The sequence below is a fragment of the Scyliorhinus torazame genome, chromosome 5 (assembly GCF_047496885.1).
Source record: "Scyliorhinus torazame isolate Kashiwa2021f chromosome 5, sScyTor2.1, whole genome shotgun sequence".
Taxonomy (NCBI): Eukaryota; Metazoa; Chordata; class Chondrichthyes; order Carcharhiniformes; family Scyliorhinidae; genus Scyliorhinus; species Scyliorhinus torazame.
The window spans coordinates 176,403,088-176,428,911 of record NC_092711.1 but is presented as its reverse complement, the minus strand read 5'-3'; the positions used below and the strand labels follow the sequence as shown (position 1 = coordinate 176,428,911).

The following is a 25,824-nucleotide window of genomic DNA, read 5'->3' as shown; positions in this document are numbered from 1 at the left end:
GGGGGGAGGAAATAGTCGTTGTCGGGGATTCTATAATATCCTTTGGAAGCAGGACCGAGAGTCCCACATGGTATGTTGCCTGCCCGGTGCCAGGGTGAGGGGCATCTCTAACCGACTTGAAAGGATATTGGAGAGGGAGGGGGAGGATCCAGTTGTTGTGGCCCACGTTGGGACAAACAACATCAGCAAGACTCGGAAAGAGGACCTGTTTGGGGAAAATCACGAACTAGGAACAAAATTAAAGAACAGTTCCTCAAGGTTATAATCTCCAAGCCACGTGTAAATTGGCCCAGGATGAGAAAATTAGGGAAGTAAACACGTGGCTAAAGGAGTGGTGTGGGAAAGAGGGGTTCCATTTCATGGGGCACTGGCATCAGTATTGGGACAGGAGGGATCTGTACCGTTGGGACGGTCTCCACCTGAACCGATCTGGGACCAGTGTCCTCGTGGAAAGGATAAATAGGGAGGTCGTCAGGAACCTAACGGCAGCTAATGACAAAACTACAAGTAGTATACTGGTTAAAGCAAAAGTAACTAACAATCAAATAACAAACAAGCAAATAACAAACAAGCAAATAACAAAGAAGCAGTGCTGAGCGAGCGGTCGGGGGAACAGCCCGATTAAGAGTTCTATAGACAAATACACGGAGTGTAAGGAATAAACTAGATGAGCTGCAGACACAAATGCAAGTTGAAGATTATGATGTTGTCGCTATTGCAGAGAATTGGCTGCAGGATGGTCAGGACTGGGAACTAAATATACCGGTTATAAAGTTTACAGGGGGGGACAGAGAATATGGTAGAGGACGTGGATCAGCCTTACTGATTAGAAATACTACCACCTCAATGGTGAGCGAGGAAACAATGAGGGGAAAGCATCCAGTGGTGACCATAGGAGTGGAACTGAGGAAGAAAAACAATCTAAAACTGTAATGGGTGTTGTGTATCGATCCCCTCGTAGCAGTTCTGAGGTGCTGGATTGTATAAAGGCAGAAATTTAGCAAGTGTGTAGTAAAGGCAGAGAAGTATTAATGGGGATTATAACTGACACAGATTGGGAGAGGCAGACAAGCACCTGTCAGAAAGGGAGTGAATTTCTGGAATGTGTCCGGGATAGTTTCTGGGTCCTCGGCGCTGGGAGGTGGCAGTGCTAACCCCTGCACCACCCTGCTGCCCCCTCATCTGCCCATGAACCAGCAAATCCATATTGTCCTGTAACCTAAGGTCTTGTTCCTCACTATTTACCACACCACTAATTCCTGTGTCAGCTGTTAACTTCCTAATTATACCTCCTGCATTCACATCCAGATCACTGATGTGTACTACAAACAACAAGTGACCCAGCACTGATCCCTGCAGAACACCATTGGACCCAGGCTTCCAGGCACAAAAACAACCTTCAAACATCACCCTCTGCCTCCTACGACTAAGCCAGTTTTGGATCCAGTTTGCCAAATTGCCCTGAATCCCCTGGGCTCTTACCTTCTGCATCAGCCTCCCATGTGAGAATTTGTCTAAAGCCTTACTAAAGTCCATGTCGACTACATGAACCGCACTACCCTCATCTACAACCTAGTCACTTCCTCAAAAAATTCAATCAAATTTGTAAGACATGCTCTCCCTTGTTTAATCCTTGCCTCTCCAAGTGGAGATTAATTCTGTCCCTCAGAATGTATTGCAGTAGTTTCCCTGGCAGTGAAGTTAGACTCACTGGCTTGTAACTTCCTGGTTTGTCCCTACTTGCCTTCTTGAATAATGGCACCACATTAGCTGTCTACCAGTCCTCAGACACCTCTCCTGTGGCCAGAGAAGATTTGAAAATGTTTGTCAGAGCCTCTGCAATCTTCTTCTTTGCCTTCCACAACAGCCTGGGTTACATCTCATCTGGCTTTGGGTATTTATCCACTTTCAAACCTGGTGAAACTGTTCATACCTTCTCCCTCTCAAAGTCAAGTTGTTCAAGCAAATCACAATGTGCCTCCGTGATTTCTATACCTACATCATCCTTCTCTGTAGTGAACACAGATGCAAAGTACTCATTTAAAACCTCACCTGTATCTTCCAGTTCCATGCACACATTGCCACATTGGTCCCTACTCCTACCCTAGTCAACCTCCTGCCCCAAATATACTTATAAAATTTTGTTGGATTTTCCTTTATTTTGTCCAACAGTTCATTTCCAAGCTCCCTCTTTGCTCTCCTAATTCCTTTCTTAAGTAATCCTTTGCACTTTCTATGTTCCTCCAGGACATCCACTTTGAGCCCTCGGTATCTGTGATAAGACTCACCTTTAATTCCTTACCCAACCCTGGATATCCCTTGACATCCAGGGTTCCCTGGACTTATTGCTCCCATCCTTCACTATCATGGGAACACAGAATCATTGAATTTACAGTGCAGGAGGAGATCATTTGGCCCATCGAGTCAGCACCGGCCCTTGGAAAGAGCACCCCACTGAGGCCCACACCTCCACCCTATCCCCGTGACCCCACCTAATCTTTTTGGACACTAAGGGCAATGTAACACGGCCAAACCACCTAACCTGCACATCTTTGAACTGTGGGAGGAAACCGGAGGAAACCCATGCAGACACGGGGAGAACGTGCAGACTCCACACAGACAGTGACCCAAGCCGGGAATCGAACCTGGGACCCGAGAGCTGTAAAGCAGCGGTGCTAGCTACCGTGCCGCCATGTGCCTTTTGATTGAACCCCACTGCTCTGATGTAGATTTTTCTACAAGTGGCTGCTCCCAGTTAACGTTGTACAGATCCTGTCTTATTTTTAAAAATTTGCCCTCCCCATTCTGCAACGGATGAGACCCCAACCTCAAATTCAGATGTTTCAATTTTATTGGCTTGCTCTTCCTGGGCTTCCCATGAGCGAATTCAATGTATCCATTTCAAGTTTGACTATGTTGTTAGTCAGTTCCCCAATACTTTGGGGTGTGTGAGCTGCATTGTTATCCTCCTGTTTTTATAGAATCTAACCCTCTTTCCCCACTCACTATGTGAACATGTTGACTGGTTGTTGAATTGCTGACATTTCATCTGGAGGCTGTGCTCCCTCAGATATCCTGTTCTGAATGAATTCTCAATGTCTGGTTGTATTTCTGCGGCAATATCTCTTGTTCTCTGGGCCCATTTCCCGCCAGTTTTTCTGCTGCTTTCATTGTTTGAAAAATGGTGAAAAGAAAAGTAATAAAAATATTGACATTTGCGGGTGTCTGGCGGGAGGTGCGCGGCTTCCCTTCCGACAGGGAGTCAGGGAGCCGCTTCAGCTCTTTCCGTGCAGCCTGGTCGGTGCGCAGGGTCTGACGGGGGGACAACCCAGTCAGTGACCTTCCCCTCCAACCGAGCCCGGGGCTGCGCATGTGCAGGGAAGAAAGGAAGCTGCGTGTGCGCGACGGAGCGCCCACCCCTGACCTCCCTGTGACATTTTGACCAATGGGAAGAGCTGGAGGACCGGAAGGTCTCTAGTCCTCCAGCCAATCAGCACGCGGGCTTTGTGTAAATGATTGAACTTCACACAGACTGAAACCTCCTCCTGTCTCCAACATCTGGGAGTAAAACACTTTCTTTTCTCCCCCTTTCCATTTCTTTTCTCATTCTGACCTTCAATTGGTCACTTGCAGTAACTGAAGCGAAATGAAGTGAATCCAGGGAGGGTGCAGACCCTGGAAAGCTTGGCACAGGTCTCTCTCTTAAAGACATGATGTGGAGATGCCGGCGTTGGACTGGGGTGAGCACAGTAAGAAGTCTTACAACACCAGGTTAAAGTCCAACAGCTTTGTTTCGATGTCACTAGCTTTTGGAGCGCTGCTCCTTCCTCAGGTGAATGAAGAGGTATGTTCCAGAAACATACATATATATATATATATATATATATATAGACAGATTCAAAGATGCCAGACAATTTGAAAGAAAGGTTGAATCAGATGTAAAGGTGTTACAGTTAAATAAAGGTAACTACAGGGACATGAGGGAGGAACTGACGAAAATCGACTGGGAGCAGACCCTAGTGGGAAAGACAGTAGAACAGCAATGGCAGGAGTTTCTGGGAGTAATTGAGGACACAGTACAGAGGTTCATCCCAAAGAAAAGAAAGGTTATCAGACAGGGGATTAGGCAGCCATGGCTGACAAAGGAAGTTAGGGAATGCATCAAAGCAAAAGAGAAAGCCTATAATCTGGCAAAGAGTAGTGGGAAGTCAGAAGATTGGGAAGGCTACAAAAACAAACAGAGGATAACAAAGAGAGAAATAAGGAAAGAGAGGATCAATTATGAAGGTAGGCTAGCCAGTAACATTAGGAATGATCGTAAAAGTTTCTTTAAATACATTAAAAACAAACGGGAGGCAAAAGTAGACATTGGGCCGCTCCAAAATGACGCTGGTAATCTAGTGATGGGAGACAAGGAAATAGCTGAGGAACTAAATAAGTACTTTGCGTCAGTCTTCACAGTAGAAGACATGAGTAATATCCCAACAATTCAGGAGAGTCAGGGGGCAGAGTTGAATATGGTAGCCATCATAAAGGAGAAAGTGCTAGAGAAACTAAGAGGTCTAAAAATTGATAAATCTCGAGGCCCAGATGGACTACATCCTAGAGTTCTAAAGGAGATAGCTGAAGAAATAGTGGAGGTGTTAGTTATGATCTTTCAAAAGTCACTGGAGTCAGGGAAAGTCCCAGAGGATTGGAAAATCGCTGTTGTAACCCCCCTGTTCAAGAAAAGAACAAGGAAAAAGATGGAAAATTATAGGCCAATTAGCCTAACCTCGGTTGTTGGCAAGATTCTAGAATCCATTGTTAAGGATGAGATTTCTAAATTCTTGGAAGTGCAGGGTCGGATTAGGACAAGTCAGCATGGATTTAGTAAGGGGAGGTCGTGCCTGACAAACCTGTTAAGAGTTCTTTGAAGAGATAACAAATAGGTTAGACCAAGGAGAGCCATTGGATGTTATCTATCTTGACTTCCAAAAGGCCTTTGATAAGGTGCCTCACGGGAGACTGCTGAGTAAAATAAGGGCCCATGGTATTCGAGGCAAGGTACTAACATGGATTGACGATTGGCTGTCAGGCAGAAGGCAGAGAGTTGGGATAAAAGGTTCTTTTTCGGAATGGCAACCGGTGACGAGTGGTGTCCCGCAGGGTTCAGTGTTGGGGCCACAGCTGTTATCTTTATATACTAACGATCTAGATGACGGGACTGGGGGCATTCTGGCTACGTTTGCCGATGATACAAAGATAGGTGGAGGGGCAGGTAGTATGGAGGAGGTGGGGAGGCTGCAGAAAGATTTAGACAGTTTAGGAGAGTGGTCCAAGAAATGGCTGATGAAATTCAACGTGGGCAAGTGCGAGGTCTTGCACTTTGGAAAAAAGAATAGAGGCATGGACTATTTTCTAAACGGTGACAAAATTCATAATGCTGAAGTACAAAGGGACTTGGGAGTCCTAGTCCAGGATTCTCTGAAGGCAAACTTGCAGGTTGAGTCCGTAATTCAGAAAGCAAATGCAATGTTGTCATTTATCTCAAGAGGCTTGGAATATAAAAGCAGGGATGTACTTCTGAAGTTTTATAAAGCATTAGTTAGGCCCCATTTAGAATACTGTGAACAATTTTGGGCCCCACACCTCAGGAAGGACATACTGGCACTGGAGCGGGTCCAGCGGAGATTCACACGGATGATCCCAGGAATGGTAGGCCTAACATACGATGAACGTCTGAGGATCCTGGGATTATATACATTGGAGTTGAGGAGGTTGAGGGGAGAGCCAATAGAAACTTACAAGATAATGAATGGTTTAGATATGGTGGACGTAGGGAAGTTGTTTCCATTAGCAGGGGAGACGAGGACCCGGGCACAGCCTTAGAATAAAAGGGAGTCACTTTAGAACAGAGATGAGGAGAAATTTCTTCAGCCAAAGAGTGGTGGGTCTGTGGAATTCATTGCCACAGAGGGCGGTGGAGGCCGGGATGTTGAGTGTCTTTAAGACAGAGGTTGATAAATTCTTGATTTCTCGAGGAATTAAGGGCTATGGAGAGAGAGCGGGTAAATGGAGTTGAAATCAGCCATGATTGAATGGTGGAATGGACTCGATGGGCCGAATGGCCTTACTTCCGCTCCTATGTCTTATGGTCTTAATGCTTGGAATGCGAGCATTAGCAGGTGATTAAATCTTTACAGATCCAGAGATGGGGTAACCCCAGGTTAAAGAGGTGTGAATTGTGTCAAGCCAGGACAGTTGGTAGGATTTCGCAGGCCAGATGGTGGGGGATGAATGTAATGCGACATGAACCCCATATCCCGGTTGAGGCCGCACTCATGTGTGCGGAACTTGGCTATAAGCTTCTGCTCGGCGATTCTGCGCCATCAGTCTCGCGGCAGACACGGAGGAGTTCATCAGGCAAATGAGGCTCTGGGAATTCTTCCATAGACCCCAAGAGGCCAACAGCGAACACAAGCAGACTACCAATGAACCAGAACAGCAGACCGAGAGATCTGCGGTGCGGCAACCGAAGAGGAAAGAGTCGAATTGGACCCCTCCAGAATGCTGCTGCCCTCGACTCGACATGTATGCTCAAGCCGTCAGGAGTCGCGTCAATGCCAGATTCATCAGTCGCATTCACAAGACAGCCCCGAACGTCACCCAAGCACAACACAATGCCATCCGCGCTCTCAAGACCAACCGCAGCATCGTCATCAAACCAGCAGACAAAGGGGGGGCCACTGTCGTACTGAACAGAACGGACTACTGCAAAGAAATGTACCGACAACTCAACAACCAGGAACACGACAGGCATTACCTGCAGATGCAACCAAGGAACACACCCGCCAACTCAATAGACTGATCAAGACCTTGGATCCAGACCTTCCCGCGTTGGAGATCTCTACTGCCTCCCGAAAATAGACAAGGCCGACACACCAGGCCATCCTATCATATCAGGCAATGGGACCCCGTGTGAGAACCTCTCTGGCTACATCGAGGGCATCTTTGAAACCCATCGTACAAGGAACGCCCAGCTTCTGTCGTGATACGGCGGACTTCTTACAGAAACTCAGCATCCATGGACCAATTGAACCAGGATTCCTCGTCACAATGGACGTCTTGGCACTCTACACCAGCATCCCCCATGATGACGGCATTGCTGCAACAGCCTCAGTACTCAAACACCGTTAACTGCCAATCTCCAGACGCAATTCTGCAACTCATCAGCTTCATTCTGGATCACAATGTCTTCACCTTAGACAACAAGTTCTTCATCAAGACACACGGAACAGCCATGTAGACCAAATTCGCACCTCAATATGCCAACATCTTCATGCACAAGTTTGAACAAGACCTCCTCACCGCACAGGACCATCAACCAACGTTATACACCAGATACATTGATGACATTTTTTTCCTTTGGACCCACAGCGAAGAATTATTGAAACGACTACATGATGACATCAATAAGTTCCATCCCACCATCAGACTCACTATGGACTACTCTCCAAAATCGGTTGCATTCTTGGACACACTCATCTCCATCAAGGACGGTCACCTCAGCCCTTCGCTTTACCGCAACCCCACGGATAACCTCACGGTGCTCCACTTCTCCAGCTTCCAGCCTAAACATATTAAAGAAGCTATTCCCTATGGACAAGCCCTCCGTATACACAGGATCTGCTCAGATAAGGAGGAGCGTAACAGACATCTACAGATGCAGAAAGATATGCTCGTACGAACGGGATATGGTGCTCGACTCATCGATCGACAGTTCCAATGCGACATAGCAAAAAAAACGCACCAACCTCCTCAGAAGACAAACACGGGACACAACAGACAGAGTACCCTTCGTCGTCCAGTATTTCCTCGGAGCGGAGAAACTACAACATCTTCTTCACAGCCTTCAACATACCATCAATGAAGACGAACATCTTGCCAAGGTCATCCCCACACCCCCACTGCTTACCTTCAAACAACCGCGCAACCTCAAGCAAACCATTGTTTGCAGCAAACTACCCAGCCTTCAGAACAGTGACCACGACACCACACAACCCTGCCATGGCAATCTCTGCAAGATGTGCCAGATCATCGACATGGGTACCACCATTACACGTGAGAACACCACCCACCAGGTACACGGTACATACTCCTGCAACTCTGCCAATGTTGTCTACCTTATACGCTGCAGGAAAGGATGTCCCGAAGCACGGTACAGTGGCGAGACCATGCAGACGCTGCGACAACGGACGAAGGGGCATCACGCAACAATCGCCAGGCAGGAATGTTCCCTTCCAGTCGGGGAACACTTCAGCAGTCAAGGGCATTCAGCCTCTGATCTCTGGGTAAGCATTCTCCAAGGCGGCACGGTAGCATTGTGGATAGCACAATTGCTTCACAGCTCCAGGGTCCCAGGTTCGATTCCGGCTTGGGTCACTGTCTGTGCGGAGTCTGCACATCCTCCCCGTGTGTGCGTGGGTTTCCTCCGGGTGCTCCAGTTTCCTCCCACAGTCCAAAGATGTGCAGGTTAGGTGGATTGGCCGTGATAAATTGCCCTTAGTGTCCAAAATTGCCCTTAGTGTTGGGTGGGATTACTGGGTTATGGGGATAGGGTGGAGGTGTTGACCTTGGGTAGGATGCTCTTTCCAAGAGCCGGTGCAGACTCGATGGGCCGAATGGCCTCCTGCACTGTAAATTCTATGAAAGCGGCCTTCAGGACGCACGACGATGCAGAATCGCCGAACAGAAACTTATTGCCAAGTTCCGCACATAAGAGTATGTCCTCAACCGGGACCTTGGATTCATTTCACATTACATTCACCCCCCACCACCTGGCCTGCGTTTGCAAAATCCTACCAACTGTCCTGGCTTGAGATAATTCATATCTCTTTAACCTGGGATTACCCCTCTCTCCAGATCTGTAGACTTAATTACCTGCAAATGCTCGCATTCAAAGCATTGTCTTGCATCTTTGACTTTGTCTATATATATATATAATATATATGTTTCTGGAACCTACCTCTTCATTCACCGGAGGAAGGAGCAGCGCTCCGAAAGTGATTTGAAACAAACCTGTTGGACTTTAACCTGGTGTTGTAAGACTTCTTACTGCGCTCACCGCAGTCCAACGCCGGCATCTCCACATCACTGTCTTAAAGAGAGATACTTTAAGAGAGAGTGAGAGACCTGGGCCATGATTTCCAGAGTCTGCACCTTCCCTGGATTCACTTCCTTTCCCTTCAGTTGCTGCAACTGACCAATTGAAGGCCAGAATGAGAAAATAATTGTTTTATTCACAGATGTTGGAGACAGGAGGTATCAGACAGTGTGAAGCTCAATCTCCAGTCACACAAAGCTCGCGGTGATTGGCTGGAGGAGGAGAGTCCTTCCGGTCCTAACTCTTCCCATTGGTCAACGCCTCAGCAGGAAGGTCAGGGGATGGGCTTTCCCTCGCCTCTCTCTCTCTCTTGGACATGCGCAGTCCCGGGCCGGGGGGAGGGGAAATAACCGAGAGGCTTCTCTCTGGCCGGAGATGTCAGCCGGTTGCCTGGAAACCTTGTCTGGGGAGGAGCGGGAACAATGAGTGGGGCGGAGCTGGTGTGTCTGCGCGCCGGACCTGCGCACTGGACTTTGAGACGTCACCGCGGATTCCTCTGCGTGCGCCGGAAAGTTGTTGACCAATGGGGCGAGTTAGTGAACCGGAAGGACTCTCTTCCCCATCCAATCAGCTTCCCCGTTGTCTGAATACGGAAGCTGGACACTGAGCAAAACTGGGGCCTCACACAGACTGAAAACTTCCTCCTGTCTCCAACATTTGTGAGTAAAACAATTTCTTTTCTCCCCCTTTCCATTTATTTTCTCATTCTGAAGGGAAAGGAAGTGAATCCAGGGAGGGTGCAGACTCTGCAAAGCTTGGCCCAGGTCTCTCTCTTAAAGACATTGACATCCTTTGCTCCCTCAGCTTGACACATTTGTCTGGCTAAAAGGAAGGTCTCTTTCCCAATGTTCACAATTCAAGGGCTGGTTTCCCCAGAAGGTGGCTGACATTTAAGGGGCAGTAAATTAATATCAGACAGACATGTTTTGGATTGGATTGGATTGGTTTATTGTCACGTGTACCGAGGTACAGTGAAAAGTATTTTTCTGCGAGCAGCTCAACAGATCATTAAGTACATGAGAAGAAAAGGGAATAAAAGAAAATACATAATAGGGCAACACAACATATACAATGTAAAAGAGAGAGGTTAGTAATAATGTTAGGTTCAGAATTAAATTTTAAAAGATTAGAATGAGTATAAGTTAAGTCAAAAGTTGATCAGTTTGTGAGAGCTCGCAGAGAGTCGCCTCGCTCCGGCGCCATCTTGGTAAAGCCAAGTGTGTTTTGTGTTGTTATATGGGACAGATTAGATATATTATTTATGGTTCTGTAATACAGTACATTTATTATTATTTCCAGTTGTGTAATATTGTACTGACGCTATGTTATATATTTCCAGTCATCTCTTCCCTCAGAGGGTTATTAGTGTCAGGATTTCTCTTCCACAGGGACCAGTGGGGTGTGGGGGTCATTGAATATATTCACGGATGAGGTGGACAGATTTGTAATGAGTTGCTTTTTAAAAATTCATTTTTTAAACAATGAGTGCAACAGAGTGACAGAAAAAATGGTGGAAAATGGGCACAGAGAGGAACAAGAGATATTGCCAACATAAATCCAAGCAATACACTGCAAATTTAAAAAAAAAAAATTTTAATAAATGTTTTCATTCCAGGTTTTTCAATAATTTTACAAAACACTCCAAAAAGGAAAATAATACGAAGAAAACAGGGCAATATGCCAACAAAACAAAATAACTTAACCCTCTAAACGATTAACAATTTAACACCCATCTCAAAGCAAAATGGGACATGCGGCCCTTACAAAAAGCAAAAGAAATCAGCCCGCCCCCCTCCTCCTCCTCCACCCCCCCTCCCCCCAGGTTGCTGATACTGCTGACCTCCCCCTAACGTTCCGCCAGAAAGTCAAGGAACGTTGCCACCGCCCGGAGAACCACTGCCAGGACCCTCGCAAGGCAAACTTTATCTTCTCCAACCTAAGAAACCCCGCCATGTCATTGACCCAAGCCTCTACGCTTCGGGGCTTCGCGTCCCTCCACATTAACAAGAGTCTTCTCCGGGCTACCAAGGAGGCAAAGGCCAGAACTCCGGCCTCTTTCGACCCCTGCACTCCCGGAGCATCCGATACCCAAAATATTGCTATCCCCCAGCTCGGTTTGACCCAAGTATCCAAGACCTTGGACATAGCATTTGCGAAGCCCTTCCAAAATTCCGTAAGCGCTGGGCATGTCCAAAACATATGGGCGTGGTTTGCTGGGCTCCCTAAACACCTCATATACCTGTCCTCTACCCAAAAAAACGTACTCATCCTCGCCCCCTGTCATATGCACCACTTTAAGCTGGATCAAGTTGAGCCTGGCGCAAGATGAGGAGGAATTGACCCTGCCCAGGGCATCAGCCCACAGGCCCTCATCCAGCTCCTCACCCAGCTCCTCCTCCCACTTGCCCTTCAGCTCCTCCACCGAGGCTGCCTCCGCCTCCTGCAGCTCCTAGTATATCTCCGATATCTTGCCCTCCCAGACCCACATGCCCGAAACCACCCTGTCCTGTATCCTTTGGGCCGGCAGCAGCGGGAATTCCCCTACCTGCTTTCTCACGAATGCCCGAACCTGCATATACCGAAAGGTATTTCCCGGAGGTAACCCAAATTTCTCCTCCAGCGCCCTCAGACTGGCAAAAGTCACATCGATTAATAAATCCCCCATCCTTTTAATTCCCGCTCGGTGCCAGCTTAGGAAAACACATTGCAGAATTAATTTGGAACAGGATATTTGAGGGACCAGAGTCTCGAGATGAAATGCCAGATCAATTGAACAACCAGTTAACAGGTTAAAATAGTGAGTGGGGAAAGAGGGTAAGATTATATAAAAACAGAGGATAACAATTCAGTTTGTAAAATATTACAAACAGACTAACAGCATATACAAATTAAAATGAATAACACAACATAGATGACATAGAACTCCTATAGTGCAGAAGGCAATTCACCCCTCAAGTCTGCACTGAGCCTCAGAAAGAACACTTCACTGAAGCCCACTCCCCATTCTATCCTCGTAACCCGGTGCATTGATCATGGTCAACCCACCAAACCTACACATCTTGGACACTAAGCGGCAATTTAGTGTGACCAATCCACTTTAGCACAGTGGAACCACCCTTTCGGCAATGGCACCACTCGGTTCTGCCATGATTAACGCTCGGATAATAGAAGAAAGATGATGGATAATAAGCACACGGCACATCTACCATAACTGAGATAAGATAATACGAGTCCCTGGAACACTCGAGGAGAAGAAGAAGACATTCAATCGGTGCTCACAGAATAACAACTCCCTTCAACAGGATAAAAGATAACAAATTCAGACACCAACACCATGATAGGGAAAGAGTCCGGATTAGAGCCTGAGTTAGTCTGAGCTGCAAATCATTGCTCCAATCCTTGCCCTTCGAGGATTTAGCGAAGGCCAAGGCAGTAGTCGGATTATTGAAAGACTTGACGGAGTTGTCAGATACAATTTACAGGGTCACAGAATAAAGCAACATAATTCACTGTACGGTGAGGTGGGAGCCAGGTCCTACCTCACCTGACCCGTCTCCAGGACCCTCTGGTGACCTTTCAAGTTGTGGAAGTGAAAGACTACAGGCCTGGGATGAAAACATACCCCGGCCTCAAAGACAGGATCCGATGCCCTTTCTAATTTGAATCGCTCAGGCTTCACATCCAGCTTGAGAAAACGTGGCAGCCGGTCCTTGAAGAACCTAACGGGAGCCTCACCCTCCACACCTTCTGGCAGGCCGACGACTTGGATGTTCTTTCTCTGACCCTCGGTTCTCCAGGAGTCCACCACACCACTCAGCCAGTATTCCAAGGATTAAATTCTTGCCTCTGCCGAGGAGGCATCTTGCTCAACATTCTGGATTCTCTCCTCGGGATCATCGAATCTCTTCATGGCGTTTCGCAGCGTGGCCTCATGAGCTCACAGATATTGAGTCAGCACACTCAGCCTCTGGTCAATAACACGGAGAATGTCGCTGACATAGATCGGCCAATGATCCCACAGAATAGACGAGCAGGCTCGATGGGCCGAATGGCCAACTGCACTCGTATTTCTTATGAACTCTGCGCCTAGGATAGGAAGCAGTGAGCATGGATCTGTCAATCAGCCTGAATCCGCACCTTCAGGAGAATTGGGAGGGTGGATATTAGATACAGCAGAGTGAGAATGGAGGGAGAGTGTGTGGGACGGAGATTTACAGCTTTGGGGAATGAGAGAGGAAAGAATGTTCTCTAGGAACTAGAATTGTCTGTTCTGAATTTCTATCCTTTACTGACAATTATGTCTTTTGTAAATTGTTTTTACAGGATATTTGAAGAGGAGGAATTACAGACAGAAATCCCACCTCTCGAACTAACAGAGTCTCTCAATTCCTTGGAACTGAATATCACCGGACATTGAATCTAGAAGGAGAAATGTTTGTCTTTTCTGTCGGCTTCAAAAGATTTTAAACATCATTGTGACTGGAAAAGCACCGAGACACACACACCCGAGTGAGAGTGTTCTGGAGCACTGACTGTGGAACGAGCTTTAACCAGTTACACAGCCTGAAAAAACATCGCACCATTCACAGCAGGGAGAGATCGTACACGTGTTCTGTGTGTGGACGAGGTTTCAACTGATCCACAAACCTGGAGAGACACGAGGACACCCGGACCCTGGAGAAACGGTGGAAATGTGGGAACTGTGGGAAGGGGTTCAGGTTTCCATCTGCACTGGAAGCTCATTGGCGCATTCACACTGGGAACAGGCCGTTCACTTGCTCTCAGTGTGAGAAGGGATTCACTCAATCATCTGCCCTGCAGAAACACCAGCGAATTCACACTGGGGAGAGGCCGTTCACCTGCTCTCAGTGTGAGAAGGGATTCATTACTTCATCGAGCCTGCTGTCACATCAGCAAGTTCACACTGGGGAGAAGCCGTTTACCTGCTCTCAGTGTGAGAAGAGATTCACTCGGTCATCCCACCTGCAGACACACCAGCGAGTTCACACTGGGGAGAGGCCATTCACCTGCTCTCAGTGTGAGAAGAGATTCACTCAATCATCCGACTTGCAGAAACACCAGCGAGTTCACACTGGGGAGAGGCCGTTCACCTGCTCTCAGTGTGAGAAGAGATTCACTCAATCATCGAACCTGCAGAAACACCAGCGAACTCACACTGGGGAGAGGCCGTTCACCTGCTCTCAGTGTGAGAAGGGATTTGCTCAGTTATCCAGCCTGCGGACGCATCAGCGAGTTCACACTGAGGAGAAGGCGTTCACCTGCTCTCAGTGTGGGAAGAGATTCACTCGGGCATCCCACCTGCAGACACACCAGCGAGTTCACACTGGGGAAAGGCCGTTCACCTGCTCTCAGTGTGAGAAGAGATTCACTCAGTTATCCAACCTGCGGACGCATCAGCGAGTTCACACAGGGGAGACGCCGTTCACCTGCTTTTAGTGAGAGAAGGGATTCAGATATCCAGACACCCAGCAGGAACATTGGCGAGTTCACACCTGGAAGAGGCCATTCACCTGCTCTGAGCAGGGGAGACATTCAATTATCCGGAGAGACTAGCGAGTTAATTCTGGGGAGAGACCATTCATCTGCTCTCAATGTGGGAAGGGGTTTTGTGATTCATCGTACCTGTTGTGACTCCAACAAGTTCACAATAAATTACAGATGTTGGCTCCGTTGTTATTGTTTCTGCTCTCACTGACATCCAGGACTGCATTTTGTTCATTCTGACATCTGGTGAATGGTGATGATTGGAGGGTTTCTTTCTGCTGGACTGGCCGGTCTAACACCTCTGCCTCCGGTGGGCTGACCATTTTTGAGCCTCGTTGCGATTATCTGGTTCCAAGTTTGACGAGGAGCACAGAATGAAAAGGTGTTTGCACGTTGGAAGATATTTAGTTGGAAAGCAGCCATGTTGCCATGAAGATGGGCTATGGTGGTTACAGGGTTCTTTTGCCTAATTTATCTGGGTGTTTCCCGCAGAACGAAACTGTCATGGTCTGGTAGATTGGGAACTTACAACAACAAAAAACACGGAAAGTGGCAATGCAATTGGATAGGTTAGCTAAGAAGGCATACAACATGCTTGTTCAGCATGGTGGCATAGTGGTTAGCACAATTGTTTCACAGCTCCAGGGTCCCAGGTTCGATTCCCAGCTTGGGTCGCTGTCTGTGCAGAGTCTGTACATTCTCCCCGTGTGTGCGTGGGTTTCCCCCGGGTGCTCCGGTTTCCTCCCGCAGTTGAAAGATGTGCAGATTAGGTGGATTGGCCATGCTAAATTGCCCTTAGTGACCAAAATTGCCCTTAGTGTTGGGTGGGGCTACTGGGTTATGGGGATAGGGTTGAGGTGTGGGCTTAAGTAGGTGCAAGAGCCGGTGCAGAATCGATGGGCCAAATGGCCGCCTTCTGCACTGTAAATTCTATGATTCTATGCTTGTCTTCATTGGTCGGGGCATTGAGTATAAAAATTGGCAAGTCATGCTGCAGCTGTACAGAACTTTAGTTAGGCCACACGTGGAATATTGCCGTCAATTCTGGTCACCACATTACCAAAAGGATGTGGAGGCTTTGGACAGAGTACAGAGGAGGTTTACCAGGATGTTGCCTGGCCTGGAGGGGATTAGCTGTCAGGAGAGGTTGGATAAATTCGGATTCGAAACTCGAGCGACGGAGGTTGAGGGACGACCTGATAAAAGTTTACAAAATTCTGAGTGGCACAGACAGAGTTGATGGTCAGAAGCTTTTCCCAGGTTGGAAAAGTCAATTACCGGGTGACAGAGGTTTAAGGTGCGAGGGGCAAAGATTTTTAAAAACATTTTATTGAGGCATTTATGCTTTTCTTACAATAAGCGATACAAATGTAAACATAGTTCAGTGCGTAAACATCCCTCCATCTCCCACAGCTCACGCCTACTCTAGACACAAAATAGCCTAACACCCCCCTATCCCATCACCCCCCACCCCTTTATTGCCTCTGCTGGCAGTTTAGTTTTCTCTAAAGAAGTCGATAAACGGCTGCCACCTCCGAACGAACCCTAACGTTGATCCTCTCAGGGTGAACTTAATTTTCTCAAGTCTACGAAACCCAGCCATGTCTCTGACCCAAACCCCTGATTTTGGGGGCTTCGAGTCCCTCCATGCTAACAATATCCGTCTCCGGGCTACCAAGGAGACAAAGACCAAGACGTCAGCCTCTCTCGCCCCCTGAACTCCCGGATCTTCCAAAACTCCAAAAATCGCCACCTCTGGACTCGGCGCCACCCTTGTTTTTAGCACAATGGACATGACATCCGCAAATCCCTGCCAGTGTCCCCTAAGCTTCAGGCATGCCCAAAACATGTGGACATGGTTTGCAGGCCCTCTCGCGCACTTCACCCACCTGTCCTCTATCCCAAAAACCTTGCTCATCCGGGACACCGTCATGTGTGTCCGATGAACCACCTTGAATTGTATCAGGCTGAGCCTGGCACATGATGAGGACGTGTTGACTCTGTTCAGAGCATCCTCCCACAGACCCGCCTCTACCTCTCCTCCCAACTCATCTTCCCATTTACGCTTTAGCTCACCTAACTGGGTTTCCTCCCACTCCATAAGTTCTTTGTAAATTTCTGAAACCTCCTTCTCCCCCACCCCCGTTCCAGAAACCACCTTGTCCTGTATCCCCTGTGGCGGTAGAAGGGGAAAGGTCGAAACCTGCCTTCGCGCAAAATCCCTTATCTGCAGATATCGAAACCCATTCCCTCGCGGCAATTCAAACTCCTTCTCCAAATCCTCTAAATGTGGAAAGCTTCCATCAATAAATAGATCCCCTAGCCTCTCAATCCCTGCTCTCTGCCGCCTCTGAAGCCCCCCATCCAGCCTCCCCGGGACAAACCAGTGGTTGCCACAAATTGGAGCCCACACCGATGCTCCCCCCACTCCCGTATGTTTCCGCCACTGCCCCCAAACTCTCAGAGCCGCCACTACCACTGGGTTTGTGAAGTATCGGGCTGGGGAGAACGGCAGAGGGGCCGTTACCAATGCCCCAAACTTGTGCCCTTACATGATTCTGCCCCTACCCACTCCCACACTGACCCTTCCCCCGCTACCCACCTCCTGATCATGGCTATATTTGCCGCCCAGTAGTAGTTACTAAAGTTCGGCAGTGCCCCCCCCCCGGCTCCATTCTAACAGCACCTTCTTTACTCGCGGGGTTTTACCCGCCCACACACAACCAGAAATCACCCTGTTCACCCGCTTAAAAAAGGCCTTTGGTATAAAAATAGGGAGGCACTGGAAAACAAACAGAAATCTCGGGAGGACCGTCATTTTTACGGTCTGTACCCTCCCCGCCAGTGACAACGGGAGCATGTCCCACCTCCGAAAGTCCTCCTCCTTTGTTCATCTAACCGGGTCAAATTTAATTTATGTAACTGCTCCCATCCCCGTGCCACCTGAATTCCCAAGTAACGGAAACTCCCACCATTTTAAACGGCAGCTTCCCAAGTCTCCTCTCCTGCCCGCTCGCCTGGATCACAAAAACCTCGCTCTTACCCATCTTCAATTTGTACCCCGAGAACCGGCCAAATTCCCCTAAGATCCGCAAAATCTCCCCCAACACCCCTAACTGGTCAGAAATGTATAGGAGGAGGTCGCCTGCATATAATGACCCTGTGTTCCACTGCATGGCCTCCATTCCCTCCATTGCTTCTACAATCCCGATCGGGGCTCCCAACCCCTCAACTAACCCTTCCTCCACCTTCGGAAACTCCAACCCTTCCAAAAACTGCCTCATCCCCTCCACCCCAGCTGGGGGTTCCGACTCATACAGCCGACTATAAAACTCCTTAAACACCCCATTCACCCCCGCTGGGTCCAAGATCGTGTTCCCCCGTCTGTCCTTCACTCTTCCTATCTCCCTGGCCACCTCCCTCTTCTTTAGCTGGTGTGCTAGCATCCTACTGGCCTTCTCCCCATACTCATAAACCGCCCCCCTCGCCTTCCTCAGCTGCCCTACCGCCTTCCCTGTGGATAACAGACCAAACTCCATCTGCAGCTTCTGCCGCTCCTTCAGGAACCCTGCCTCCGGGGCTTCAGAATACCTTCTGTCCACCTGGCGTACTTCCCTAACCAGCCTATCTATCTCCACCCACTACACCTTCTTCCCATGAGCCCGTATCAAAATTAGCTTCTCCCTAACCACTGCCTTCAGCGCTTCCCAAACAGCTGCTGCCGAAACCTCCCGTGTCATTTATCTCCAAATAATTCTGGATGGCCTCCCTCACCCACCCGCACACCCCCTCATCCGCCAACAATCCTACATCCAATCTCCAGCGCGGTCGCTGACCCTACTTCTTGCTCACCCGTAGATCCACCCAGTGTGGGGCATGATCCGACACAACAATCGGCAAATACTCGGTATCCACCACTCCCGCCAGCAAAGCCTTGTTCAAAATGAAAAAAATCATCCTGGAGTACACTTTGTGCACGTGGGGAAAAAAGAGAATTCCTTCGTTCTTGGCCGTCCAACACCCACCTCATAAACTTTGCGCCGTCCCAATTTGGTGCGTGAATATTCACTAATACCACCGGCATCCCCTCCAGCTTCCCACTCACCATGATATACCTACCCCCTGATCCGCCACTATATTCCCGACCTCAAATGACACCCGCTTATTAATCAAGATCGCAACCCCCTGAGGGGCAACATGTGGTGCAGTGGTTAGCACTGGGATTGTGGCACTGAGGACCCGGGTTTGAATCCCGGCCCTGGGTCGCTATCCATGTGGGGTTTGCACTTTCTCCCCATGTCTGCGTGGGTTTCACCCCCACAACCCAAAGATGTGCAGGTTTGGTGGATTGGCCACGCTAAACTGCCCCTTAATTGGAGAAAAATGAAATTGGTTACTCTAAATTTATATTTAAAAAAAGATCGCAACCCCCCTAGTTTTCGAGTCTAGCCCCGAATGAAATATCTGCCCGACCCACCCGTTCCTCAGCCTAGTCTGATCCACTACCCTCAGGTGTGTCTCTTGTAACATTGCCATGTCCGCCTTCAACCTCTTCAAATGCGCGAACACACGAGCCCTCTTGACCGGCCCATTCAGCCCTCTCGCATTCCATGTGATCAGCCTGGTCGGGGAGCACCCACCCCCCACCGCCGATCAACCATCACCCTTCTTAGGCCAGCCCACCAACACTCTACTTTCTCAGAAGACTAAGGAAATTTGGCACGTCAGCTACGACTCTCACCAACCTCTACAGATGCACCATAGAATGCATTCTTTCTGGTTGTATCACAGCTTGGTATGGAGCCTGCTCTGCCCAAGACCGCAGGAAACGACACGAGGTCGTGAATGTAGCCCAGTCCATCACACAAACCAGCTTCCCATCCATTGACTCTACAATTTCCGCTGCCTCGGAAAGGCAGCCAGCATAATTAAGGACCCCACGCACCCCGGACATACTCCCTTCCACCTTCTTCCGTCAGGAAAAAGATTCCAAAATTTGAGGTCACGGATCAACCGACTCAAGTGCACTGTGCGCCCTGTCCACCTCCAAGGGTCGAGTAAGCCTTCCCCCAGCAGATCCTCGAACATACGCGCTACATATGCCCCTGCGTCCGAACCCTCAATGCCCTCCGAGAGGCCAACGATCCTCAGGTTCTGCCTGTGTGACCTGTCTCCAGATCCTCCACCTTCTCTTGCAGCCTATTCTGATGGTCCCTCATCAGCTCCACTGCCATCGCGGTTAGCTGGTCCTCTTGCTCAGCCACCGCCTCTTCCACCTTCTGGATCGCCTGTCCCTGGGCTTCCAATCTTTGCCCCACCCGGTCAATCCCCGTCTTAATCGGGTCCAGGTACTCTTGTCTTTGCTTGGCGAAGCTCTGCTGAAGGAATTTCACCAGCTGCTCCATTGACCACTGGGCCGGCAATCCCAGTCCCTGAGCCTCCGCCATGTTTTCCTGTGCAGTCTTCACTCCCTTCTTTGCCCAATAGTCTCCCCTTTCCAGACCACTTCTGATCCACGTCTCCATAAACTGGCAGGGGATTCTTCTCCTCTACCTCACCAGTCTCCAATTTTACCGATCAAATCCCCAATAAGTCGGGAAAAGGTCCCAAAGGTCCACCACGAGCGGGAGCTACCAAATAAGTGACCTCTCACTCCATGGCTGCCACCTGAAGTCATCTTTGCCTTTCTGAAGCAACAAGAAGATGGACGCCTGCCCCATCGTTTGCGGCAAGGCACCACTGTCTATTGCGTCCTTGAACATTAACCATCAAAGGCGCCAGCTTATCCTTAAATCTTTTATAAAATTCAACTGGGAACCCATCTGGCCCCGCAGCCTTCCCTGCCTGTATCCTCCCAATCGCCATCTTCACCTTCTCCACCCTTATCAGCTCCTCCAACCCTGCCCTCTCCACCCCCCTCAACCTCAGGCACTCTAACCCACCCCAAAACTCCATCATCTCCCACTCCTTATACAAGTCCCAATCTGTTATTAATCTGTTCCAGAGCCACCACCAGCTCCTCCATCCTGTCCCAAACTATCTCCCTTGCTGCGGCCTCCCTACGTAGCTGACCTACACTCTGCCTTCCCCCGAGACTCAGACAGCCCCACTACCCTTCTCAGCTGATGCACCTCTTTCCCTGTGGACAATAGGTCAAACCTCGCCTGCAACTCCTTACTCTTTGCCAGGAGCCCCGGGTCCAGGCCCCCCACGTACCTCCCATCCACCTCCAAAATCTCTTCCATCAGTTGTTGGCGTTTCTCCCTCTCCTTCCTATCCACCTTGGCCTGAAACAGGATCACCTCCCCCCTTATGACCGCGTTCGGAGCCTCCCAAACCACCAATGAAATGCTGAGCAGAACCTGAGTTGACACATTTAACCACAATGTCTGAAGAATGGATCTGTGGTTAGAAGAAAGATGTCATTCGACAGTTCGAAGTAGAGTAAATTTGACCTGTGTGGTACACGGGTCAGAAGGAGAATAAGAACCAAGCATCGAAGATTCCGTTTCAGCGACGACCGAGGATCAGCCGGGACAAATGGGTGATGGCTCAGAGAATAGAACAGACCGCCAAGAGGAATGTGGCCAATTCAGTTCAAAGGGGTAATATCTACTTATGTTTGAAGCTCTGACATCACCTCGGTCAGAGTTTCCCCGGTGAGGGGAGCGGCCCCACCCGATGACCCAGCCCCCGCCACCTTCCTTCCTGCAGGACTCACAGCAGCACTCGCTGGCGGACCTTCGCTCGCCCCCTTCTTTCCAGCACCTTTCCTCTGGGACTTCGACATTCGTCAGCCTCCTTATGACGTCCCTCAACAACTCATCTAAAAACTGACCCAAAACTGGGCATAAACATCCAAAAGTCAGAGACTCTGGCAGGAGCCATCTAACATGTGACATCCAACGACATGTTGTCACCGGAAGTCCCCGGAATACCAGCATCAACATATTAACAACAGGCCATTCATCTGCTCTGTCTGTGGACAGAGCTTCTCTCAGTCAGGCAGCCTGCTGGCACTGGGGACAGGACATTGAAAAATGCTCCAGGAGTGGGATGGAATTCAGCCAATCCTCCAGCCTGTTGACACACCAGCGAGTTCAAACTGGGGAGCTGCTGTTTCCATGTTCTCTGTGCGGATAGAGAGTCACTCACTCATCCCACTTCCTGACACACCAGCGACTTCATATTTGACTGCAGGGGTTGGGCTCTGCTGAGGGGAATATTCACTCCATCTGAGCCCCTCAGAATTACACACAACTCAATTCAATCTCCCCTCAGCCTCCTCTGTTCCAACGAGAACAACCCCAGCCTCTCCAATCTTTCCTCATAGTTAAAATTCTCCCTCCTGGGTAACATCATCATAAATCCCCTCTGCAGCCTCTCTCGTGTGATCACATCCTTCCTGTAATGTGGTGATCAGAAATGTCCACAGTGCTCCGGCTGTGGTCTAACTGGTGTTTGATCCAGTTCCAGCACAATCTCCCTGTTCTTATATTCTTGGCCCTCGGCTACCAAAGGAAACTATCCCACCTGCCTTCCTTTTTTTAAATATAAATGTAGAGTAACCAATCATTTTTCTCCAATTAAGGGGCAATTTATTGTGGCCAATCCATCTACCCTGCGCATCTTTGGGTTGTGGGGGCAAAACCCACGCAAACAAGGGTGAATTTCATTTCATTTTCATTTCATTTTTCATTTGCATTTCATTTCATGTGCAAACACCACACGGACAGTGACCCAGAGCTGGGATCAAACCTGGAACATCGGCGCCGTGAGGCAGCAATGCTAATCACTGTGCCATCCTGCTGCCCCTACCTGCCTTCCTAAGCATTGAAGAGAGAGAGAGGCAGCAGAGGGAGAGAGAGGCATTGAAGATAAGAGCACCAGAGACTTCGAGAGGAGAGAGAGAACAGAGAGACAGAGGGCGAGAGAGGCACCAGAGAGAGGAGCGCCAGAGAGTGGGAGAGACCCTAGTCAGTAACAAAAATAAGTAATGAAATTGAGTTCAGACACAGATATGCATGAACTGACACCACTTTATTCACAGATTAACAGAGCAAACATTGTACTTGAATCAATGTTATTCACTTTTGGAATTGAATGAATTAAGGGTCAGATTAATTATATCACCCCCAGTATCAGATAGGTCTGTTTGATACAGAACAGGGTTAAACCCAGTGTCCAATATTACAGGTCTCTGTGGCTGTTGGATGCCTGGTTTCACAGTACAGCTGACAAACCCACAGCTTCAGTTAACTTGTCTCCCCAGGGTCTGTTTCTAAACCCTCATCACAACATATTACTTGGTTAGCTATTGTTTATATCATCATGGTCAGACAGCTCACACAAAGCTCAATCAGAAACTATGGTTCTTTCTACTGATTCCAGCTCCTACAAGGGGTCACAGCATCTCCAGCCCTCAGCTCTGTTACTGGGCTGTCACTGACATGAGCAACAGAGAGACAGCAAGTTTCCTGAGGCTTAAATGGGAAGTTGAAACTTGTAACTCAAGATCAACTGTGTAAGATCTCTGAAAAGATCAGTAACTTCAAAAGGTAAATTCTAAACGAGTTAATTCTGGGGAGAGACCATTCATCTGCTCTCAATGTGGGAAGGGGTTTTGTGATTCATCGTACCTGTTGTGACTCCAACAAGTTCACAATAAATTACAGATGTTGGCTCCGTTGTTATTGTTTCTGCTCTCACTGACATCCAGGACTGCATTTTGTTCATTCTGACATCTGGTGAATGGTGATGATTGGAGGGTTTCTTTCTGCTGGACTGGCCGGTCTAACACCTCTGCCTCCGGTGGGCTGACCATTTTTGAGCCTCGTTGCGATTATCTGGTTCCAAGTTTGACGAGGAGCACAGAATGAAAAGGTGTTTGCACGTTGGAAGATATTTAGTTGGAAAGCAGCCATGTTGCCATGAAGATGGGCTATGGTGGTTACAGGGTTCTTTTGCCTAATTTATCTGGGTGTTTCCCGCAGAACGAAACTGTCATGGTCTGGTAGATTGGGAACTTACAACAACAAAAAACACGGAAAGTGGCAATGCAATTGGATAGGTTAGCTAAGAAGGCATACAACATGCTTGTTCAGCATGGTGGCATAGTGGTTAGCACAATTGTTTCACAGCTCCAGGGTCCCAGGTTCGATTCCCAGCTTGGGTCGCTGTCTGTGCAGAGTCTGTACATTCTCCCCGTGTGTGCGTGGGTTTCCCCCGGGTGCTCCGGTTTCCTCCCGCAGTTGAAAGATGTGCAGATTAGGTGGATTGGCCATGCTAAATTGCCCTTAGTGACCAAAATTGCCCTTAGTGTTGGGTGGGGCTACTGGGTTATGGGGATAGGGTTGAGGTGTGGGCTTAAGTAGGTGCAAGAGCCGGTGCAGAATCGATGGGCCAAATGGCCGCCTTCTGCACTGTAAATTCTATGATTCTATGCTTGTCTTCATTGGTCGGGGCATTGAGTATAAAAATTGGCAAGTCATGCTGCAGCTGTACAGAACTTTAGTTAGGCCACACGTGGAATATTGCCGTCAATTCTGGTCACCACATTACCAAAAGGATGTGGAGGCTTTGGACAGAGTACAGAGGAGGTTTACCAGGATGTTGCCTGGCCTGGAGGGGATTAGCTGTCAGGAGAGGTTGGATAAATTCGGATTCGAAACTCGAGCGACGGAGGTTGAGGGACGACCTGATAAAAGTTTACAAAATTCTGAGTGGCACAGACAGAGTTGATGGTCAGAAGCTTTTCCCAGGTTGGAAAAGTCAATTACCGGGTGACAGAGGTTTAAGGTGCGAGGGGCAAAGATTTTTAAAAACATTTTATTGAGGCATTTATGCTTTTCTTACAATAAGCGATACAAATGTAAACATAGTTCAGTGCGTAAACATCCCTCCATCTCCCACAGCTCACGCCTACTCTAGACACAAAATAGCCTAACACCCCCCTATCCCATCACCCCCCACCCCTTTATTGCCTCTGCTGGCAGTTTAGTTTTCTCTAAAGAAGTCGATAAACGGCTGCCACCTCCGAACGAACCCTAACGTTGCTCCTCTCAGGGTGAACTTAATTTTCTCAAGTCTACGAAACCCAGCCATGTCTCTGACCCAAACCCCTGATTTTGGGGGCTTCGAGTCCCTCCATGCTAACAATATCCGTCTCCGGGCTACCAAGGAGACAAAGACCAAGACGTCAGCCTCTCTCGCCCCCTGAACTCCCGGATCTTCCAAAACTCCAAAAATCGCCACCTCTGGACTCGGCGCCACCCTTGTTTTTAGCACAATGGACATGACATCCGCAAATCCCTGCCAGTGTCCCCTAAGCTTCAGGCATGCCCAAAACATGTGGACATGGTTTGCAGGCCCTCTCGCGCACTTCACCCACCTGTCCTCTATCCCAAAAACCTTGCTCATCCGGGACACCGTCATGTGTGTCCGATGAACCACCTTGAATTGTATCAGGCTGAGCCTGGCACATGATGAGGACGTGTTGACTCTGTTCAGAGCATCCTCCCACAGACCCGCCTCTACCTCTCCTCCCAACTCATCTTCCCATTTACGCTTTAGCTCACCTAACTGGGTTTCCTCCCACTCCATAAGTTCTTTGTAAATTTCTGAAACCTCCTTCTCCCCCACCCCCGTTCCAGAAACCACCTTGTCCTGTATCCCCTGTGGCGGTAGAAGGGGAAAGGTCGAAACCTGCCTTCGCGCAAAATCCCTTATCTGCAGATATCGAAACCCATTCCCTCGCGGCAATTCAAACTCCTTCTCCAAATCCTCTAAATGTGGAAAGCTTCCATCAATAAATAGATCCCCTAGCCTCTCAATCCCTGCTCTCTGCCGCCTCTGAAGCCCCCCATCCAGCCTCCCCGGGACAAACCAGTGGTTGCCACAAATTGGAGCCCACACCGATGCTCCCCCCACTCCCGTATGTTTCCGCCACTGCCCCCAAACTCTCAGAGCCGCCACTACCACTGGGTTTGTGAAGTATCGGGCTGGGGAGAACGGCAGAGGGGCCGTTACCAATGCCCCAAACTTGTGCCCTTACATGATTCTGCCCCTACCCACTCCCACACTGACCCTTCCCCCGCTACCCACCTCCTGATCATGGCTATATTTGCCGCCCAGTAGTAGTTACTAAAGTTCGGCAGTGCCCCCCCCCCGGCTCC

At 48.9% G+C, this 25,824-nt stretch overlaps 1 protein-coding gene and 1 long non-coding RNA gene across 2 annotated transcripts in view; one reads left to right on the top strand and one right to left on the bottom strand.

Annotated features, from left to right (window-relative positions):
• The window catches only part of LOC140418060 (uncharacterized), a 69,347-nt gene that overhangs the window by 7,899 nt on the left and 35,624 nt on the right, over nt 1-25,824 (bottom strand). The window contains 1 exon segment of the mRNA XM_072501487.1: nt 20,764-21,052. Within this exon segment, the coding sequence (XP_072357588.1) occupies nt 20,764-21,052 (289 nt within the window).
• Nucleotides 9,386-14,838, top strand: LOC140422453 (uncharacterized). Its single transcript, XR_011947466.1, has 2 exons — nt 9,386-9,804; nt 13,469-14,838. It is a non-coding gene; the product is annotated as an uncharacterized lncRNA (long non-coding RNA).